Genomic DNA, 17,769 nt, shown 5'->3' with positions numbered 1-17,769 from the left:
GATGCTATTGTTCGTCTGGGAGGTTCTCTTGCCTTCTCCCCGCGCTCTGCTCTGCACTGATTAGAACCTTGCATCCCCGTCCAACTCTTGACTCCCGGCCTCGCAGCTCGCCGTCCCGGGGGATCCCACTCTACGACCGTCCGCTGCCCACCACCCAGCTCCTCTGGCACGTTCGGGGTGTCTGGCACACATACACACACACTCACTCACTCCCTCACACACACACACACAGTCTCACCCGTGTACACGTATTCTCAAGTATGTATGGCCACACATATTTAAGCGCACGCCCGTACCCACTCCCACACAAACACACTCACACATAGAGTGGGCTCTGGCCAGGAGGGTTTGGCAGGGACTGTAGACTGGGCCTGTGGAGAGATCTTTACGGAGCATGCAGAGCCCATCTGTGGCTGCTCCTCAGTGATGGGAGGCAGCTGGCTGTGTGTGTGTTTGTGTATGTGTGTGTCTGCGACTTGTGCTGTGTCCAGGCCAGGGAAGGAGCTGGGGGAGGAAGAAAAAAAAAAAAAAAAAAAAAAAAAAAAAAGCCTTGTGTGTGTTTGGGTCACAGAGCAACCCCAGGATGAGGGCTAAACTCAGGCTGAAAGTGACCCAAGCTGTCCCCTTCTGTCCCAGCCAAGCGCTCATTTCTCGTCTCTCTCTTCTCCTCTTCTCTTCTCTTCTCTTCTCCTCTCTCCTCGTCTCTCTCCCTTCCAGCTCTCCAGCTGGAAAAGCTCAGTCCCTGGGCTCCACCATGAATAAGTGGAGATTTAGAGAGCGGCAGTCTGGGCCTTCTCTTGCTGTCAGTGATACGGTGGATGACGTTCAATCACAACCACATACACCCCGTTCGCTTAACTCCCCTGCTCTTAGAGAGGGATGGGCCTGGCATTGACGGGAAACCACAGCGGCCGAAAGAAGAAACAGATTATGCTCCCTCTCCTCCCTAATGACTTCTGACACTCTCTCGCTCGACCGTCCTCTTCAGTGTGCCTGTCTCGTAACAGCGTCCACTTCTGTCCTCCTTGGCATTGCCATCTGGGCGTCATCTTGTTAGCTCATTACCACTGGTGCCGGTGTGATGCTAACCCTTCATGTGACAGTGATTGAGGGTAAACACACTGGGCCGCAGGTCTGTTCAGTGTGAACGCGGAGGTGTGTGTGTTAGTTATGTTTGTTACGTGTGCGTGTTTGTGTGTGTGTGTGTGTTTGCGTGTGTTTTTAGCTGCCTGTGTGCAACTGTTGCTATGAGTCACGCTGAATCTGATTTGCTCTGCATGCCAGCCTGTTGACTGAGCTAACGGAGGCTTGTGTGTGCATGTGTGTGTGTGTGTGTGTGTGAGAGAGAGAGAGAGGGTGTCTGTGTTCACACGTACAAAAGCAGTGCTCTGCGGGGTGGAATGCAGGATATTCTGTCTGTCTTTCTGCCTGTGACATCTTCATTTATGTCCCCTCTAATGGGGACAGCCCAGAGGGAAAATACCAAGCTTTCTGCTTTTCAGCAACTCACTCCTGCCAAGTCTGGCTTACTCAAGTATAAACGCATTTAGAATTGAGCTTATGGTGAGCTAATGTATCCAATACCACTAGCCTTTGGCCCCCAGCGTCGACGTCCACTAGTTTGACCTAATTTTCTATAATAAGGGTCAAATCCTTCCTGCTTTGTTAAACATGGCCGGGGCCAGATGGGCCTTGTTTTCCTCATTTCCAGAATCTGTGTGTCCGCACTTTTTCATGTGTGTGTGTGTGTGTGTGTGTGTGGCCTCGTTGCTCACTAGCATTTGAGGAGAGTTGTTTACTGTGTGAGCCATGTGATGAAATCAGTGTGTGTACACTGCGTGGCGTGTGTTTATGTGTGTGTGTTTATAGTCAGGCCCTTCCTAAGAACATCTGCCCCCTGTGACAGCCTGACAGAAGCCAGCTATGTATACAAGCATCCAGGGCAAGCCGCCGGCTACAGGCGCAGACCTGTGACCGGCGCACCTTCCCACAGTGCGTTGCCCGACGCTAGAGGGGGGGCGGCTCGGGCCGATTTCAGATCGGCTATTCGCGTCGCCGGCCGCTCCTGTGACGCAGCCCCGGCGCTCTAGATGTGGTGAGTTTCTCTGGAGCCAGATAAAGATACTGACAGTTTGATAATATATGCCTCTCTCCAAAGTATGAAATGATCACATTGTGTCAACAGCGCTCGGCAAATCTTAACCACACATAAAGAGTGCGGCCATCACTGAAGCTGCTGTTTAAATGTTTCCATTGTGAGGGCAGGCAAATATGTGGCTCTATCTTGGTGGAGCTGAGAGTGGTTTTAGGTTAAGGCTGTCTCCACCAGCAGAGAATTATTTAATATTGATTGACTTGAATGAGAACAGGATATGTTTGTACCCTGTGATTACACAAATAGTAGACTGCCTCGGGCGAGTGAATTGGCTTTAAGTCTCTGGTGTGTGAGTATATATAACATAACACGCAAGGGGCTGAACGGCAATGTTCTCTGCATAACTTGGCTTTTACTTCCTCAAAGGACTCAAGAATAACCCCGTCCTGGGGATAAATTACTGTAATGTTTCAATATTCATGGGTAATCATAAAAATCTATCCCGAGTGTTAGCTTATGGAATATTGATAGAAAGAGCATGCTTTGGCAAGGCTGTAAATACAGCTGACATATGGAAACTGTCATCCGTTGTAATGGGGGAGGCTGCCACACTGATTTTGTGGATAATGTGAGAGAGAATGATAATTGGTGAGGCAACACTTTTCCTGGTGTGGTAATTACCATGCTGATAGCGAGGGGGGAATAGAGTACCTGTTGTGGTGGCGAGAGGAGAGTGTGTGGCGAATGTGCATGTGTGAGTGTGTGTCTTTGTTTTTTTCGCGCGTTTGTGTGCCTGTGCCTGTGCCTGCGCCTGCGTGCGCCGGAGGACGGAGGCAGCGGGAAAGAGAGATTAAATGTGGAGTGGAGACAGGACAAACAGGATAAGAGTACCTGTCTCCACTGGTTGGCGTGTTCCCCTGGTGGAAATAGATTGTTCTGTCTACATAGTTGGGGGATAATTGATTTTAATTGATATGTATGGCATGTTCATGCCGCAGCTCAGGAGGAACAAATCAATTTGACACCATTGTCTTGATATGAGTGTTTCTCCCTCTCTCTCTCTCTCAGTTCCTCTCTCATGGGTCCATTCATTCAGCGGCTGAGGCTGCCTGCCAGTGCTAGGCCTGGGGCAGGGGCCTGAGTTGACTGGACGGGGGTGGAGAGCATGGGGGAAGGGCTAGTTGGAGGCTCTGTAAGGGGCTTTGAGTGGGCCTTAGTGTAGGCGGCGTTTTATATGAAAGTCGGTGAGGGCAGGGCGGCTGAATAGGGGTGGCTGGGAAGTTGGGCTGGGAAGGTCCAGGATGCACCCCACAGTGCTTTTGTGTGCTCCCACATCCGTGTGTGTGTGTGTATGGAGAAGGGGGTGGCATATGTGAGATCATGTGCTCATATTCACCAGTGGAATGTAAAAGGAGGGGAAGGGTGGTGGGGGGGGGGCTCTTTTCTCCTCTCTCCTCTCTCCTCTCTTTCCCTCCGCTCGGTTGTTTTCTGTTCTTCCCCTGCCTCTCTGCAGCGTAGGTCTGTTTGCATAAGCTCTTTACAGGATCGAGCGCACCACGGAGCCGTCCAGATGAAACAAAATGAACCTCGTTTGGTTGTTTTGAAAATGATTCCCTTTATTTTGTTTGGTTCGGGCAGATCCACCTCGCCTGACACGGGGGGAATAACGCCGCTCTCACGTTCGGGGTCATTTCCAAGAAACCACATTTGTGTCTACACGGCTCTTCCTCTGCTCGCTCTGACTCCTTTCATCAACAGGTCTTATGAGTCTCCAGACAACAAGAAAGAAAGATTCAATTCAACCTCCCCTTCCTCCTTTTTCCCTTTCGACCTCCTCAAAAGTACAATAATCTTCTCTCACTCCTCTCCTCTTCTCCATTGCGTGGCTGTGTGTAGCACCAGAGTGGTGCTGATTAAGCCGACAGAGAGACAAACGGGAGACAAAGTCCCAGCCCACCAGTTTAGTTTCACATCCTGGACTGGAGCTGGGCTGCGGCTTGCCAAGTGGAGGGCTTTTAAACTGGGCTAAACACTAATTGCTGCCCTATTTCTTTTATGTTGCTTCTTTCCCATCTGCGATGGCGCTTCCAGACCTCCACAGCAGCCAGAGCCTCATTATAGCAGACAGTTAACAAAGGCTGGGAAACAGAAGCAGAGAATTCACTTAGGATAGCTATCTAACCGCCAACTAGGAGGCCTGCTCGGAAAATTGAATCAATGACAGGGGCAGACTTGTGATTAAATCCTTTAGGGATATTAAGATATTAAGATTTTGGAAATCTTAATTATTCATCTAAATTGTTGCTCCTCGCTTTGATAACGGAATAAATGGACGGCAGAAATGAAAAATGAGGAGTGGGGAGTGATGCTCATTGTCTAATCCCACTGCTTGGCATGAAAATGTGTGTGTGTGTGTGTTTTTTTTTAACACTTTTAATCGGAGAACATTTTGAAAAGTTGCCATCTTTCTCCGTACAAGGAATGGAAATTAACCAAAATAGAAGGCAGCTACTTGTTGAGTGAAACAAATCAAGAGCTAATTGTGTTGTTTGCCTGGTCTTTTTTTTTCACACTTGTTTTTCTGTAGGCCTAGGTGTTTTTTGTGTGTGTGGTGAGGGGGAGGGGGGGGGCGGTGGGGGGGTTGAGGGAAATGGTGAGGAGGTGAATAAGAATGAAGGATAAAGCAAGAGGGAATGAGATTGGGGAGCAGAAATAGAGGGGCTGAGATAGGGGTAGAGGGAGAAATAGAGAGGGGGGGGGCAGAGGAGAGGGGTGGTCAGCAACAAAGCCTAATGTTGCCATGGAAACCTGTTTATGCCTCACTGATGCATCTTGTAGATCCAATTAGAGACTGATTGTGTCCTTGTCTTCGTACACACATGCACGTGTACCCATGCATGTCTATACGGACACGCACACACACACACATGCACACTCATGCAAGCACATATACAAACACACACACACACACACACACACATGCAGGAACACATGCAGAGAGTTGCTGCTGAAAACCAGCAAATTGTTGGGAGAGGTTTGGACAAAGGATGCCCCGCGCTCTCTTATCGGCCCTTGAATTAACGCGCACACCCCCTCCCCTCCTCTCCCCACCCGCACGCACACACACACACACACACACACACAGGCGCACACACAGAAAACTGTTCCCCCCTGAGCATCAGACAATAGCATGGAAATAACGTCTCACCCACTTCCAAGCCTCAGCGCTCTGCTCTTACAAGAGGCCAATTCCTATCTGCATATTCTTTCATGACATCATATTCAGCGAAGGGGAGGGGCCGGATTTTGACCGTTTTGCAAATTTCGTTTCAGATTTATCTCTTTTGTCCAAAAAGTCATTTATTTGGTAATGCCTCTTTCCAAATAGAATGGCCATGAATGCAAAAAAGGCCTTAATCCAATCATGTTCATTTTCATAGGGGTGGGGGGCATTTCTTAAGAAATAAGACTTTTTAAATGATCATTTCTTACAATGGCTGGCTGTTTGCCAGTGTTTAACATCGGAGGAGGAGGGCTGGCGATCATACAGTCTTTCTTTCATCCCCCGCCCCTCCTCACACTCTTCTATCAGTCACTCTCAGAAGGCATAGCGGTCCTCCCTTCCCTGGGCCTGTCTGAAGAGTCAGTTATTTAGTGGTGAAATGATGTGTGTGATGATGAAATGAGGGGCTGTAGATAAAGTGAGATTACGCTCTCAGAGAGAGAGAGAGAGGAGAGAGGGAGAGAGAGAGGGAGGGAGGGAGGGACTGTGAGAGGGAGGGACTGAGAGAGAGGGGCCCGGCCCTGATGTCTTGTTAAAACGTGAGGGATCAGAAAGAACAACAAATGCATTGCGCTCTGCTAAATCCTGCTTAAATCCGCTGGCATGGACAGATCTAGCAGATAGCCCCGCTGCTGTGCTCGCTGTCTGCAACCACATCGCACACATACACACACACACACATACACACATACATAAACACACCCGTGGTCAGTCCGGCTGTCTGGGTTAATGCTTGGCTAACTGGGACAGCAGAGCTGAACCATGTTGACATTTTAAGCCCCAAACAAGTCCAGAACAATGATTCAGCCCATCCCCAACCAGACCGCAACCTCAGCTCATTTTGCTGACCAACTAACACACACACCCACACACACACCCACACACACACACACACACACACACACAAGGACATGCATAAACATATGAACTAATGCCAAAACACACACGGCACACACATACGGTCACGTACTCAATGATCATCTACCCCCCTCTCTCCACACACACTTACACACACACTGAGCCTCCTCCTGTTCCCCACCTTTAGTGAATAAAAGAGAACAAGAGCTGATCTGATTGAGTTGGCACCGGGGAGCGAGGTGGAGAGGTACAGTAAGGCCAGATGGATTATCTTAATCCCCCAGTAGATGATCAGGGCAGAGGGAAGATGAACCAGGAAGCCTTAACCTCTCTGCTGACCCCCGTGCTGTGTTTTCATCCCGAAACACAGACCTCTGAAGTAGAAACAGAGGCGATATTGCATTAAAGCACCGTGCTTATGTAGAACTTCAAACGCATGAACCGAAGCCTTTGCATTCTTTGGTTGTAACCCCATCTGTGGCCATTTTGCAGCAGCCATTTTGTGCTGGCCATTTTGCTTCCCTCCTAGCAAACTTTTGGTATGCTTTGATATGGATCCAATCTAAGCATGAAAATAAACTTCAGAGGGCTTGTGTGAAGTGGGCGCTCTATCTACTACCTGAACGATGTCAAACCGCTGCACGCAGTGTTTTTGTGAAGCCAAACTAACTGCACATCGCTTGGAAGCCTGTACAGGAAAAAACTTAAACATGTGAGCTCCTGTAGCTCAAAACTTTGAGGACTGTCGATGATTGGTGAAGGCTGTGGCTTTGTTTTTCTAGACCAGCTCCTTATGTTGTTCTTAATTTTCTCTCGTCCCTCCAGGTTCGTGGCTGGAAAGGGCCTTGTGATCTACCCTGACATTGGGGACAAATTGGACATCATCTGTCCCAAGGCAGACCCAGGCAGGGAGTATGAGTACTACAAGCTGTACCTCGTGAAGAGAGAGCAGGCGGAGAGCTGTAGCACAGTCCTGGATCCCAACGTCCTGGTCAACTGCAACAAGCCGGAGAAGGACATCAAGTTCACCATCAAGTTCCAGGAGTTCAGCCCCAACTACATGGGCCTGGAGTTCAAGAGGAACATCAACTACTACATCACCTGTAAGTTTCTCATCGAAAAAAAGACTCATGCACACTTCCACTCTACATGCACAGTTTTCCCTGCGGGTTTGAGATTTAAACCGACAATCTCCCCATCACGAGTTTCTCTGAGCTGTGGGCTACAACTGCCACAAACATTTCTTTCCATATTGCAATATCAACTTTTCCGAAAGAAATTCTATCTTCTCTCACAAGAACTGCTGGCATGAAAGTGAAGCACATTACAGAACACTGTTCAGTTTTCTTAGGGCTACGCCTGACTCAGAAATTCCTGTTAAATAAGATTTGGCTGTTCAATATGACAATTCGACTATTCCTTGTTTTATCTATTTATTTATGTTAAAATTCAGTAGTAAGTCAGTAAATGATGTGTCAGTGTTAGTAGATGATCTCGCTGACAATCAAAACAATCATAATCCATCATAATCAAATGCAACATCGGTCATACAAACATGTCTGAGCAGTTAAAATATATATAATTCATTAGGACAGCTGCATAATAATTTATTTGCCAGCCAATTTGAATTTACCTTGTGGCTTTATTGGTACAATGAGATAGACAGGTATGTCAGCTTAAATGAAGCTCTTATTAAATATTTCTTTTTTTTTTTTTTTTAAACATGAAAATGTAAATAAAATGAAAGTATAATTAATTAAATTACTAAGAAAATTAAACTTCTCAGGCAATATGCATTTTTTTTTTTTTTTTTTTTTTTACAGTGCTTTGAGTGTTTTCCCTAGCATTTCCTCTTGTAGCAGCAGCATGGTCTGTTGATTATATTTTCAGCAGCAGCAATCTACTGAATGACTTATTATGGGATATATTATGGGAACACTATGAGCAGTGTGTCTGTGCGCTTCACTCGCTCTGTCCGCAGCCACACATTGCTGTTTGTCACTTTGGCAATTAAGTTGTACCTTGGCAGGAATAGACTGCATCAGATCTGTTGTACCATGGTATTTCAATACACATTGTCTGTCTTAAAAAAAAAAAAAAAAGAGAGAGAGAAAAGAAAACAAGTGCTTGACTCAGATTTCTCTGTTGACTGCAGGGGGTCTATGATACATGATTAGAATTGACAACTTTCAAGGAGCAGCCCTACATTTGCTAGAATTTCAGGGCCTTAAAAATAGCTCAGACTCTTCATATTTTGAGATGATGAAATCGTCCATGTTTTGTTTAAAAATATCCAATTTAGACAGCGTTTTTTTGTTTTCTTTTTGTTTTTTTTCCTAGAATGGACAAACCACTTGAGATGTTTGAGTTAAATGTCCTCTATTTTGGGAACTTTTGAAAAAGTTTGTGTGTGTGTGTGTGTGTGTGTGTGTGTGTGGTGGGGGTGTGTGTGATCAATTCTTTTGAAGGAAAAATGCAGGCTAAATTAAACCTCACATATGTTGCTCATTTGATCTTGGAGAGTTCAATCGATATTCTCCCTGAATACCAGAATGCAAAGAACCATGAAGTTTCAGATGTAATCCGGAGACATTTTGTGGGCCTGCTCCTCTGGCAACTTACATGGGAAGTTTAAAAAAAAAAAAAAAAAGAAAAAAAAAAAGCAGCTTTGCTACACCCACACGACTTAAGAAAACACCTTGGGCATGTTCAGTGTCTGCAAAGTTGTTTTCACAATGATACTTAGTAGGCCAGCTCCAAATTGTGTCTTGATTACATCATAGAAGTTTATCTCTTTTTTTTTTTTTTTCCCTAGCGACACGTATGTGGGCATGCATCTTGACCCGGGGTTTGGTCCAAGATCAAAGGAATAACATCCGCGTTACTTCAGGGTGAACTTTTGCTTTAATACCACACACACACACACACACTCTCTCCCGTTTCTTGGCTGTAGAAGAATTCCTTGCCGCCACATGCAGAACATGTAACGTTTCCTCACGAGTGTGTTGGACTGTGAACTCATAAGTGGCGTCCCTTGTAAATCCTTCACATGAGGAGGGTGGGGGATGCAGGGCACGCAGCCTGATGGTGGATCATTATTAGGCTCATATACTGTAACGTTCTCGCGTCAGCAGTAATCGGATATAGTATTTGTCTTGGCATTATGTTAATGTTGTTGTCCTTTGTAACAGGAAAAGCTTGTTTTATTTATCGTAGTCCGGCCTGTGCACACACCATGACACTTTTCATCTATCATTTAGGTAATGGCCATTCGTGGTCGCAATGTGTGTGTGTGTGTGTGTTTGTGAGAAATAGAGAGCGAGAGATAGAAAGCACCTGCGCAAAATGTGTCACCCACATTTTTCCCGCTTTTCTTGTGTATGTACAGTATATCCCCGTGTATGTGTGTGTGTATGTGTGCTGAGGCCCCCTTAGGCCAGCTTATCCCCCGCCTGGGAGATGTGAGTACGTTATCCCGCCGTCTTTGCTTGGGAATGCGGTCCAGCCGGCCAGCAGAGCGGTGTAAATCTGCTCTGCTATAAAGACCCGGCTTATCTGGCCCTGATTAACGGTCAAACACGGCAGACAGCGTTTGAGACGGGAAGAAGATGCATGGGGAGTGGACATTCCACTGAATCTTCCAAGGATCTTCCTTTTTGCGCCCCCACCCCGCCAACCCTGCTGGTATCCGCTCTGACTCTGCAACTCTTTCATTCTCTGCCTCTTGCCCTTGCTCACCCTCTGTCACCCCCACCTGCCCCCTTGAACAAGCAACAAAAGGTGTGGGGTAAAGTAAGCAACAAATGGTGTGTGTGCATGTGTGTGTGTTTGTGCATGTGTGTTTTTGTCTTGTGTGCTCCCGCGGCACAGCAGGGGATCCGGTCCACCTTGTCTCGTCCATCGCGGACCTGTCCTGCCCTGCCACAGGCTACCTCTCTCTCTCGCCCCCGCTCCCCATGTCAGGAGCCGCAGGGGGTTCAAAGGTCAAAGCTCAGGGGCGGGGGGTCAGGGAGGCACAGCAGGGGGTCAGTAATGATAACCCCGCACTGATCTAAACCCCAGGCCCAACGACAGCACCAGCCTCTGCCGTCCATCACCACCACCCCCCCACCCCCACCACCCCCTTCATCCCAACCCCCGGCGTATGACTGAACAAACTGGTTGTATTTCATTGCTTTGTCTAAACACAGGATACGGAATGAGCTGTTTGTGAGGAAAATGGCTGCGCTGTGTTTAGGGGTTAGAGTCAGCAGAGAAGTGATTTGAGACAGGAGGCTTTTACCGAGAGCGAGATATAATGGAGAAAATGAGTGAGGGAGCGGGGGGAAAAGAGTGAGAAAGAGGACAAGTATGCATACACGCACGCACACACACACCCACATATATACACACTCACACTCTTTATATGTTCCCTTATAGGACCTAAAAGTCACCGTTAGCTCCCTCCATTTTCTCCTCTCATTGAAATAATGTGCCATGACTGCCGGGTGATGTGTTCACGGTGGTTACTGGGGCTGCAGCGCCTCTGTTCTATATAAGGACAAGGCCATGAGGCAGAAAACAGAGGCAGCCTGTCGTCATGCACTCCACTTCTTCCTTGATTTCCTGTGTAGCCGGCAGGGTAAGCCTGATCCCTCTTGACAGCTGTCAGTCTCCATCTCGGTGTACCATCATGGGCTCTGACACATGCGGACTAGCTCATCACACATGAGAGCCGCAGTGGAATACACACAAGCTCACCACCGAGATTACGTCTGGTAATAACTACTGCAGGAGTGGAAAGGACTAATTAAATTTACTGTAATAGAACAGCTTTTTGTGTACTTGTATTCGTATTTTTTTTTTTTTTTTTTTTTTTGAAAAGTCAGTAATGTTGCTTTTACGTAAGCACATTTTCGCTGAATTATTACACTGAGATGCATTTTAAATCCCATCCATTTCAGAGTACACATTTTGTTGGCTCTCTAACTGGATCACTATAAATTGACAAACTGTGGAGCCTCTAACAGTGAGTCAGCAGTGAATCTGCCTTTATTTTGTTGGTGGACTTTTTTTTTTTTTTTTATTTCCCAAACTTTAAATTAAAAGAACCTAATTTACTTTACTTTGAACTCTAATTATTTTAGAATTTCTTGCATGTTTCCAAAAAGTAACTCATTCTACTTTTTACTCTTACTTAGGTAGATTTTTATAGTTAAGTAAAATATTGGCAGTATCCAAATTCTTATAGTTGAGTAGCAATTTCCAGTGCTCTGTCCACTCACACTCAACAGAAAAAGTTATGCTTATATTTTTGTCGTTTAAATGCATTGTCATTTTTTGTGATTTTGTTAGAGGCTAATTTGGTGATATCTCGTCTAATTTCAGGCTGATAACCTACAATGGCAAGTTAAACAGATCATTAGTGTAGCACACAGGGCATTGTGCGTACATGGAAATGCTTGGATAACTTTTTCCCCTCATTTTAATCTCCCCACGACCCACCTTCTGGTGATGACCCACTATTTGCAAAACAGCGCCCCGAGATCAAATCCGACACACTGCATTGCAAGTGTAGGAACATATTTTTGTGTCATTCACACCTGACAGGATTAGGCTGATTTCACACAGAATCAGGCATTGCGGCAAAAACGCAAGGAATCTTGTTCATTTTAAATGGGGTTGGTGGTGTGTTTTGGTTGTGGTGGTGTGTGCCACAGGGGATTCAGCAAAAAAAAAAAAAAAAAAAAAAAACCAGCAGCGTCCGGCAAGAAAATTGAGCCAGAAGCCGTTTTTGCCACAACACAGCTCAACTTCACGCTGCGGTTGCCTAGCTGGTGATCAGACTGAGTGGGCAGACAGTGGACAGACGGGCAGACAGACGGGCCACGTGATGACATGCCCAAAAAAAATCGCACAGACCTGCGGCACAGTGCTGCAGTGTCTGATCCAGCGTGAAGAAGCCCTTAAGGTTAGATTGCAGATATCAGTAACATTCATGCTCTTTAGCGTGGGCATTCATGCTCTATATCGCTGCTATTTCTTGCTCAGTACAACCCACACATTATGTACCCCTAAATGCAACCCCCCCCCATGGACTCCTCTACTGGGCACCATGCACTGAACGCTATCTGCTTTACTTTACAAGCCAGGTTTTTCTCTATTAGTTTGCCCTTGGGAGTGTTGAAGGTCAAGGTTGAAATCCCTGGCCCAGCTACAGCAGATCAGAAGATCCTCCCCTGCCCTACATTTACGAGGATGTAAACACACTAACATATGTGCACACGCATGCTCCCACGCAGGTGCTAACGGTTATGCAAGTGCATGGCCGGGTACACACACACACACACACACACACACACACATACTTATATACTTGCATCAATACCTACTCTATCAGGCCAGTAGTTACATGCAGTGTGATTGCAGTATTTTGATTATACAAAAAAAAAACAAAAAAAAAAAAAACAGTAAATGTCAGCTGTAGTTTTAATGTGAAATTGCTATAATCAAATCACAGCCTCGTGGAGGAAGGCAGTTGCATTAGCAGCAGGGAAATATATCTATCTATATATATATATATATATATAATAATGTGTGTGTGTGTGTGTGTGTGTGTAATATATATATTACAAGCTGGAGTCAGTTATTTTGCATATGTTGTATGCTCTCCTACACACCTGCTGCTAGTGATCAGTGAGGTACAAAGATGTAGGTGTTTTTGTTGTAATAATTATTGTAAAAAAAAAAAAAAAAAAAAAAAAAAAAAAAAAAGATAACTGTGGCATTCCGGTAATAATAAATTGAAGAGCTACAAAAGACATTATATTCTGGGAAAAAAAGAAAAATAAAGCTGTGTAGAAGCTGTAAAAGTTACAAATGGTGGGAGAAAAAAAAAACAACAAAGCAAAACAACCATAAAAAACAGTACTGAAGGCTCATCATTTAATGTCTCTGAAATATGGAAGATCCTCTCTCACATGTTATTACTTAAGCTTAACTTACCATCTAATTTGCTCAAATCCTGCCCTATTGATCATTTTATATGTGTACGTCTAACATTTTTCAAATAGCGGATGTACGTTCAAGAACAAAAACAGATGTGCGTTTTCCCTTTGAGTTCTATTGACTGTGGATTGGTTACAGATTCTGAACAACTGTCATTAATGTCACCGATTAAAGTTTTAAACGACTAATCAGCGAGCTTTAACGGATTTCATTTTCAAAGTAAACCCTCCCCGTCCCCGCTAACAGGTCAGGTTAGCTCCAGTGGAGAGGCATGGCTTGGGATAAGGAGATTTAACCCCCCTGTGAGTGAACACAGCCCGGTGTTTATTAGAGTGGCAGTGTAATATATGGCTTTCTGCTTGCTTTGCAAATCTATCCAGGCTGCCTCTGCTACTTCTCCTTTGGATATTTCATTCAGAGAGGGTTAGCAGGCACAGCGTTATTGTCGCTGGTTATTGCCTTTCGTTTATTACAGAGGAGTTTGTTTAGAGGAGAGGGAGAGTGGGAGGCTGGATGGGGGTGGGGGGGAGATTTTGTTTTAGAGGGAGGGCTGCTCACGCGGCTTTACAAGTGAATGGTAACCATTGGTTACGGCTGAACCTGTCGCTCCTAGATGAAGCTGATATATTCATGTATTCATCTCAATTAGTCTGCTCCATGCATCTCCAAATGCAGACACTCATCCCTCCTCGGCTGTGCTTCATGCTTATCTTATTAGAATATTTTATCCTGCGTGCGAGCCATCCCTGCTTCCTCCTCTCCTCCATCCCCCTTTCCGTCCCTCTCAAACTTGCCCTGCGCAGCAATTCTGCCTCAGCCGTGCTTGCACATGAAACTGCGGAGTGCGTGCGTGAGTTCGCAGCCCGCGGAAAGTCATCTTCGCGAACAGATAGCTCAGATCTCCTCTCAACGCGCAGACCACAACAAGCCGGCCGCGCTAACGCTGCTGAAACGGCAACACTCTTCTCCACTAACACGGAGTCCTTCGCCAGCCCCTCGCCAATTACATCTTTCTCTTTGAATGATTCTCAATCGTTCAAAGTAGCTTCCACATTTTCCTTAATTCCATCCACTAGGCAGAGCTCCACGCTGCGGTTTAAGCATTGCTAAAATTACTGCAGGCCAGAGGAGAGGAGACGAGTTCAGGCCTGCTGGAAACATTCATGTTGAGAGAACAATCCACAGTGATTAGAAAAACAAAAAGGAAAAGACATGAGAGGATGAACTTCATTGTCTGTAGGGAAAATTGCACTAGACAATGGGGGTATCGCTGTGTATACGTGTGTATGTATATATGTATATATGAAAATAAGTGTGTGATACAACAATGACAGCCCATAATCTAAAACATTCTGCAAATGCACATTTCCCCATTCATCTGAGATGTCTGAGGTCGTTTGCCCTCTGCTTTGCCAACAACACATATTCTCAATGTCTTTTTTCCTTGGCCAACAGCAAAGCTCCAATCACAGCTCTCTGTCTTTCAGATGGAGCTCTCTCTCTCCCTCTCTCTCTCTCTCTCTCTCTCTCTCTCTCTCTCTCTCTCCCTGCCATCCCCAGAACAGTGGTTTCTCTCTTCCAAGGCACACTCTGAAATGGCTTTGTTTTCCGACAGCCTTTCAGTGGCAGCCTCAGCCGGGGCCTGCCAAAAAAGTCCGCCTCCCCGAATTGGATCCTGGCTTGTTTACACAAACTCATCGGAGAAATATGGATCCATAATTACAGAGGTTGTTAGTTTTAATGTCGCATCCTCGCTGGGAGAAACCACTGCATGCTTGGTCAGCTACGATGAGGGGCGGCTGATGAAACCCTGACCGGCGATGGCGCGAACATCTCTGCAGAGAGTTTCTCGGGGCAGCGAGAGAAAGAGAAAGAGAGAGAGGGAGAGCTTCTTGATGGAATCGAATCAGTGTGGAGCAAAAGCAAACAAACATGAATCACAAGGCGGTGATAGGGATTGCTGCGGTTGTCCAACACATAAATACAGAGTCTAAATACTGCTCCGCCGGCCAGGACCAAGCCCGTTTCTGTGAATTCAGCTCGGTGGCAAAATGTCCGTGTTCCATTCCAGCACGACCGCAGGCGCACAAACACGGCAACGGAAGCACACAAACACACAGGAGGCGTGTGCACACAAACATAGGCACACAAAGGCATAAATAAGCACAAAGCCACATAAGCAAATGCAAACACACACACACACACACACACACATATATATTTATATACGTGCATGCGTGTGTATGTGTGTATATATGTATTACAGCCACACACACATTCACACACAGATACAGATAATTACTCATACTCGTGTTTGTCCTTTATCTTTTGGCATGGATTTGCTTGCGTAACACGAGTGGACGCATGCATGGTGCATCCGTTAATGCACATCCGGGAGAATCGCAGCTTAGCCGAGCCACATGATGTTTTCCCGTCAGCAGTTCCACAGGCGTGAATGGATCTGCTGTCAGAGTCGGTGCATGACTGTGCGCCGTGATGGATGGACGGAAGGACGCCGCGGGGGCCTGCAGAGGAAACGCCGCGTCTTCACGTGATAAATAAATATGTTGTGGCGAAGCGAGTTGATGATTTTTTTTGATGGCAACCCCTGACAATTTTGCTTCCCATTCTCTCTCGCTATCTCTCGATCCATTTTTCTTCAACCTGCAACTTCATGTTCCTCCCTCTCCTCGCCTCACCGTTCCCTCTGTTTTCTCCTCTCCTTAGATCTCACTCTCCCTCCCCTCCCCGCGCTCTGACAGATCCTCCAGGAAATTGTTTCGAGTCTCCAGACATTTTTGTGTTGTAGCTGTTTATTTGTGTTGGGGCTCGGGGGCCAGAGATTTGGTCCCCCTCTCTCTTCTGGAGTTTAAGCTCCCCGACTCTTTTCGTTGCGTTGCGCCAAAACAACGATCCCCGACCGGCGCGGCTTTACCGTGTAACCGATACCAGGCGCAGGGAGAGAGAGGCGCATCACAGAGGATGTAATCAGTGTGTGTGTGCATCTTTATGTGATTGTATGTGCGTGTCAGCTGCTGGCTTTGTGTGTATTAGGATGTAATCAGCGGCATTTCCCTCTGTGGTCTCTCTGATTGGGGTTTTGGCGAATAACAGGAGGAGGAGGGGAGGAGGGGAAGTGCATTCCTTTTGCTCTTTCTTGTGTTGCGGCCCGGCCACATAGCTGGAGAGGCTCTGCCGTGGTTTGGACCCTCACTCACACCGAGGTCCCAGAACCGGCCCTTTACACCGTAGCCATCAGCTCCATCAGACCTCCTATCTGTGTGTATCTCTATATATGTGTGTGTGTGTGTGTGTGTGTGTGTGTCTTGCATCCCTTGGTAGCTGCAGTCAGCTTTGTTCAGTTGCCTCCATGTTAGCAAGTAGAGGAGATTCCCACAGGGTCTGGACAGGCGCGAGCACACACACACACACACACACACACACACACTCACACACACATGCTCCCACACACCTGTACACTCTGCTCTCTCTCTCTCTCTCTCTCTCCGTTCTGCCTCACACAGATTTTGTTTTTGTGGACAACAGATGGGCTGACACAGACTCTCCTCTCAGGCAGGTACACCGTCTGACTTCACTTCTCCTCTCTTTCTCTTTCTCTTCCTCTCCACGCGTCTGTCACTGTCTTCCCCGCTGTCTCTTCCTCTGTCCATCTCCCTCTCTTTGCTGTTTCTTTGTCCTGTCATCTCTCTCTCTCTCTGTTTTTTTTTTCTGTTTTTTTTTTTTCTCCCCTCCGCCTCTGCCTCAATATCACTGCGACAAACTCATTACCCTGAAGCTGATCTCCTCCACACCGCCTTAACACTCGGGCCTTGTTTCTCCTCACACATTGCCGGGGTTGTGTCATCGCCGCGTGTTGACTGTACTTTTGTGGGTTTGTTTTTGCATCGCCCGCTTGGAAGAGGGAAGCGCCGAGCCTTCCGTGAGCGTTATTGTTTGTTTGTTTGTTTGTTTGTTTGTTTCGCGGCTTTGGTGTGTGTTTGTGCCCAAGACCATGGGCTGGGCCCGGTTGTCATCCCTCCCTTCTGGAGGCTGCACTGAAAAGGTCAGTGAAGATGGGGCTTCTCTCTCCACCGAGGGTGAATGCACACCGGATGAGCACAGTGCACCATCACACATTTTCACACACACACACACACACACACATGGATGGTGAAAGCAGTTTTTTTTTTTTTTTTTGGAGTTCCAGCCTCCACTGTTCGTGTTAACTTGTTCCGGGGCTTCAGCGCTCGTCTCCCTCCGGGGGGGGGGGGGTTTGCTCACAGATGAGCTCTTCAGTCGGTCTGGATTTTTTTTTTTGAGAGCCTCACGGCCTTTGACACGCGACTTCCATCTCCCTCCGCATTCCGAGCCGTTCCAGCGCTTGTTTTTTATCAGTTAGTTAGTTAGTTAGTTAGATACTTTATTCATCCCGAAGGAAATTCACAGTTTCCAGCAGTATCCACAGAGTACAAGATTAAGTAAATCAAAAATAAAGAATAAGTAAATCAAAAATAAAGAATAAAGATGACCCTCGAGATCTAAGGAT

The 17,769-nt window shown here is 46.5% G+C and overlaps 1 protein-coding gene across 1 annotated transcript in view; it reads left to right on the top strand.

The window, feature by feature from the left end:
* The window catches only part of efnb1 (ephrin-B1), a 59,236-nt gene that overhangs the window by 20,876 nt on the left and 20,591 nt on the right, over positions 1-17,769 (top strand). The window contains exon 2 of the mRNA XM_030061866.1: positions 7,062-7,339. Within this exon, the coding sequence (XP_029917726.1) occupies positions 7,062-7,339 (278 nt within the window). The remainder of the gene's footprint in view (positions 1-7,061; positions 7,340-17,769) is intronic.

Source organism: Myripristis murdjan, chromosome 10 (assembly GCF_902150065.1).
Source record: "Myripristis murdjan chromosome 10, fMyrMur1.1, whole genome shotgun sequence".
NCBI lineage: Eukaryota > Metazoa > Chordata > Actinopteri > Holocentriformes > Holocentridae > Myripristis > Myripristis murdjan.
The sequence above is the reverse complement of the archived record's forward strand: the minus strand, read 5'-3'. Positions and strand labels throughout refer to the sequence as shown.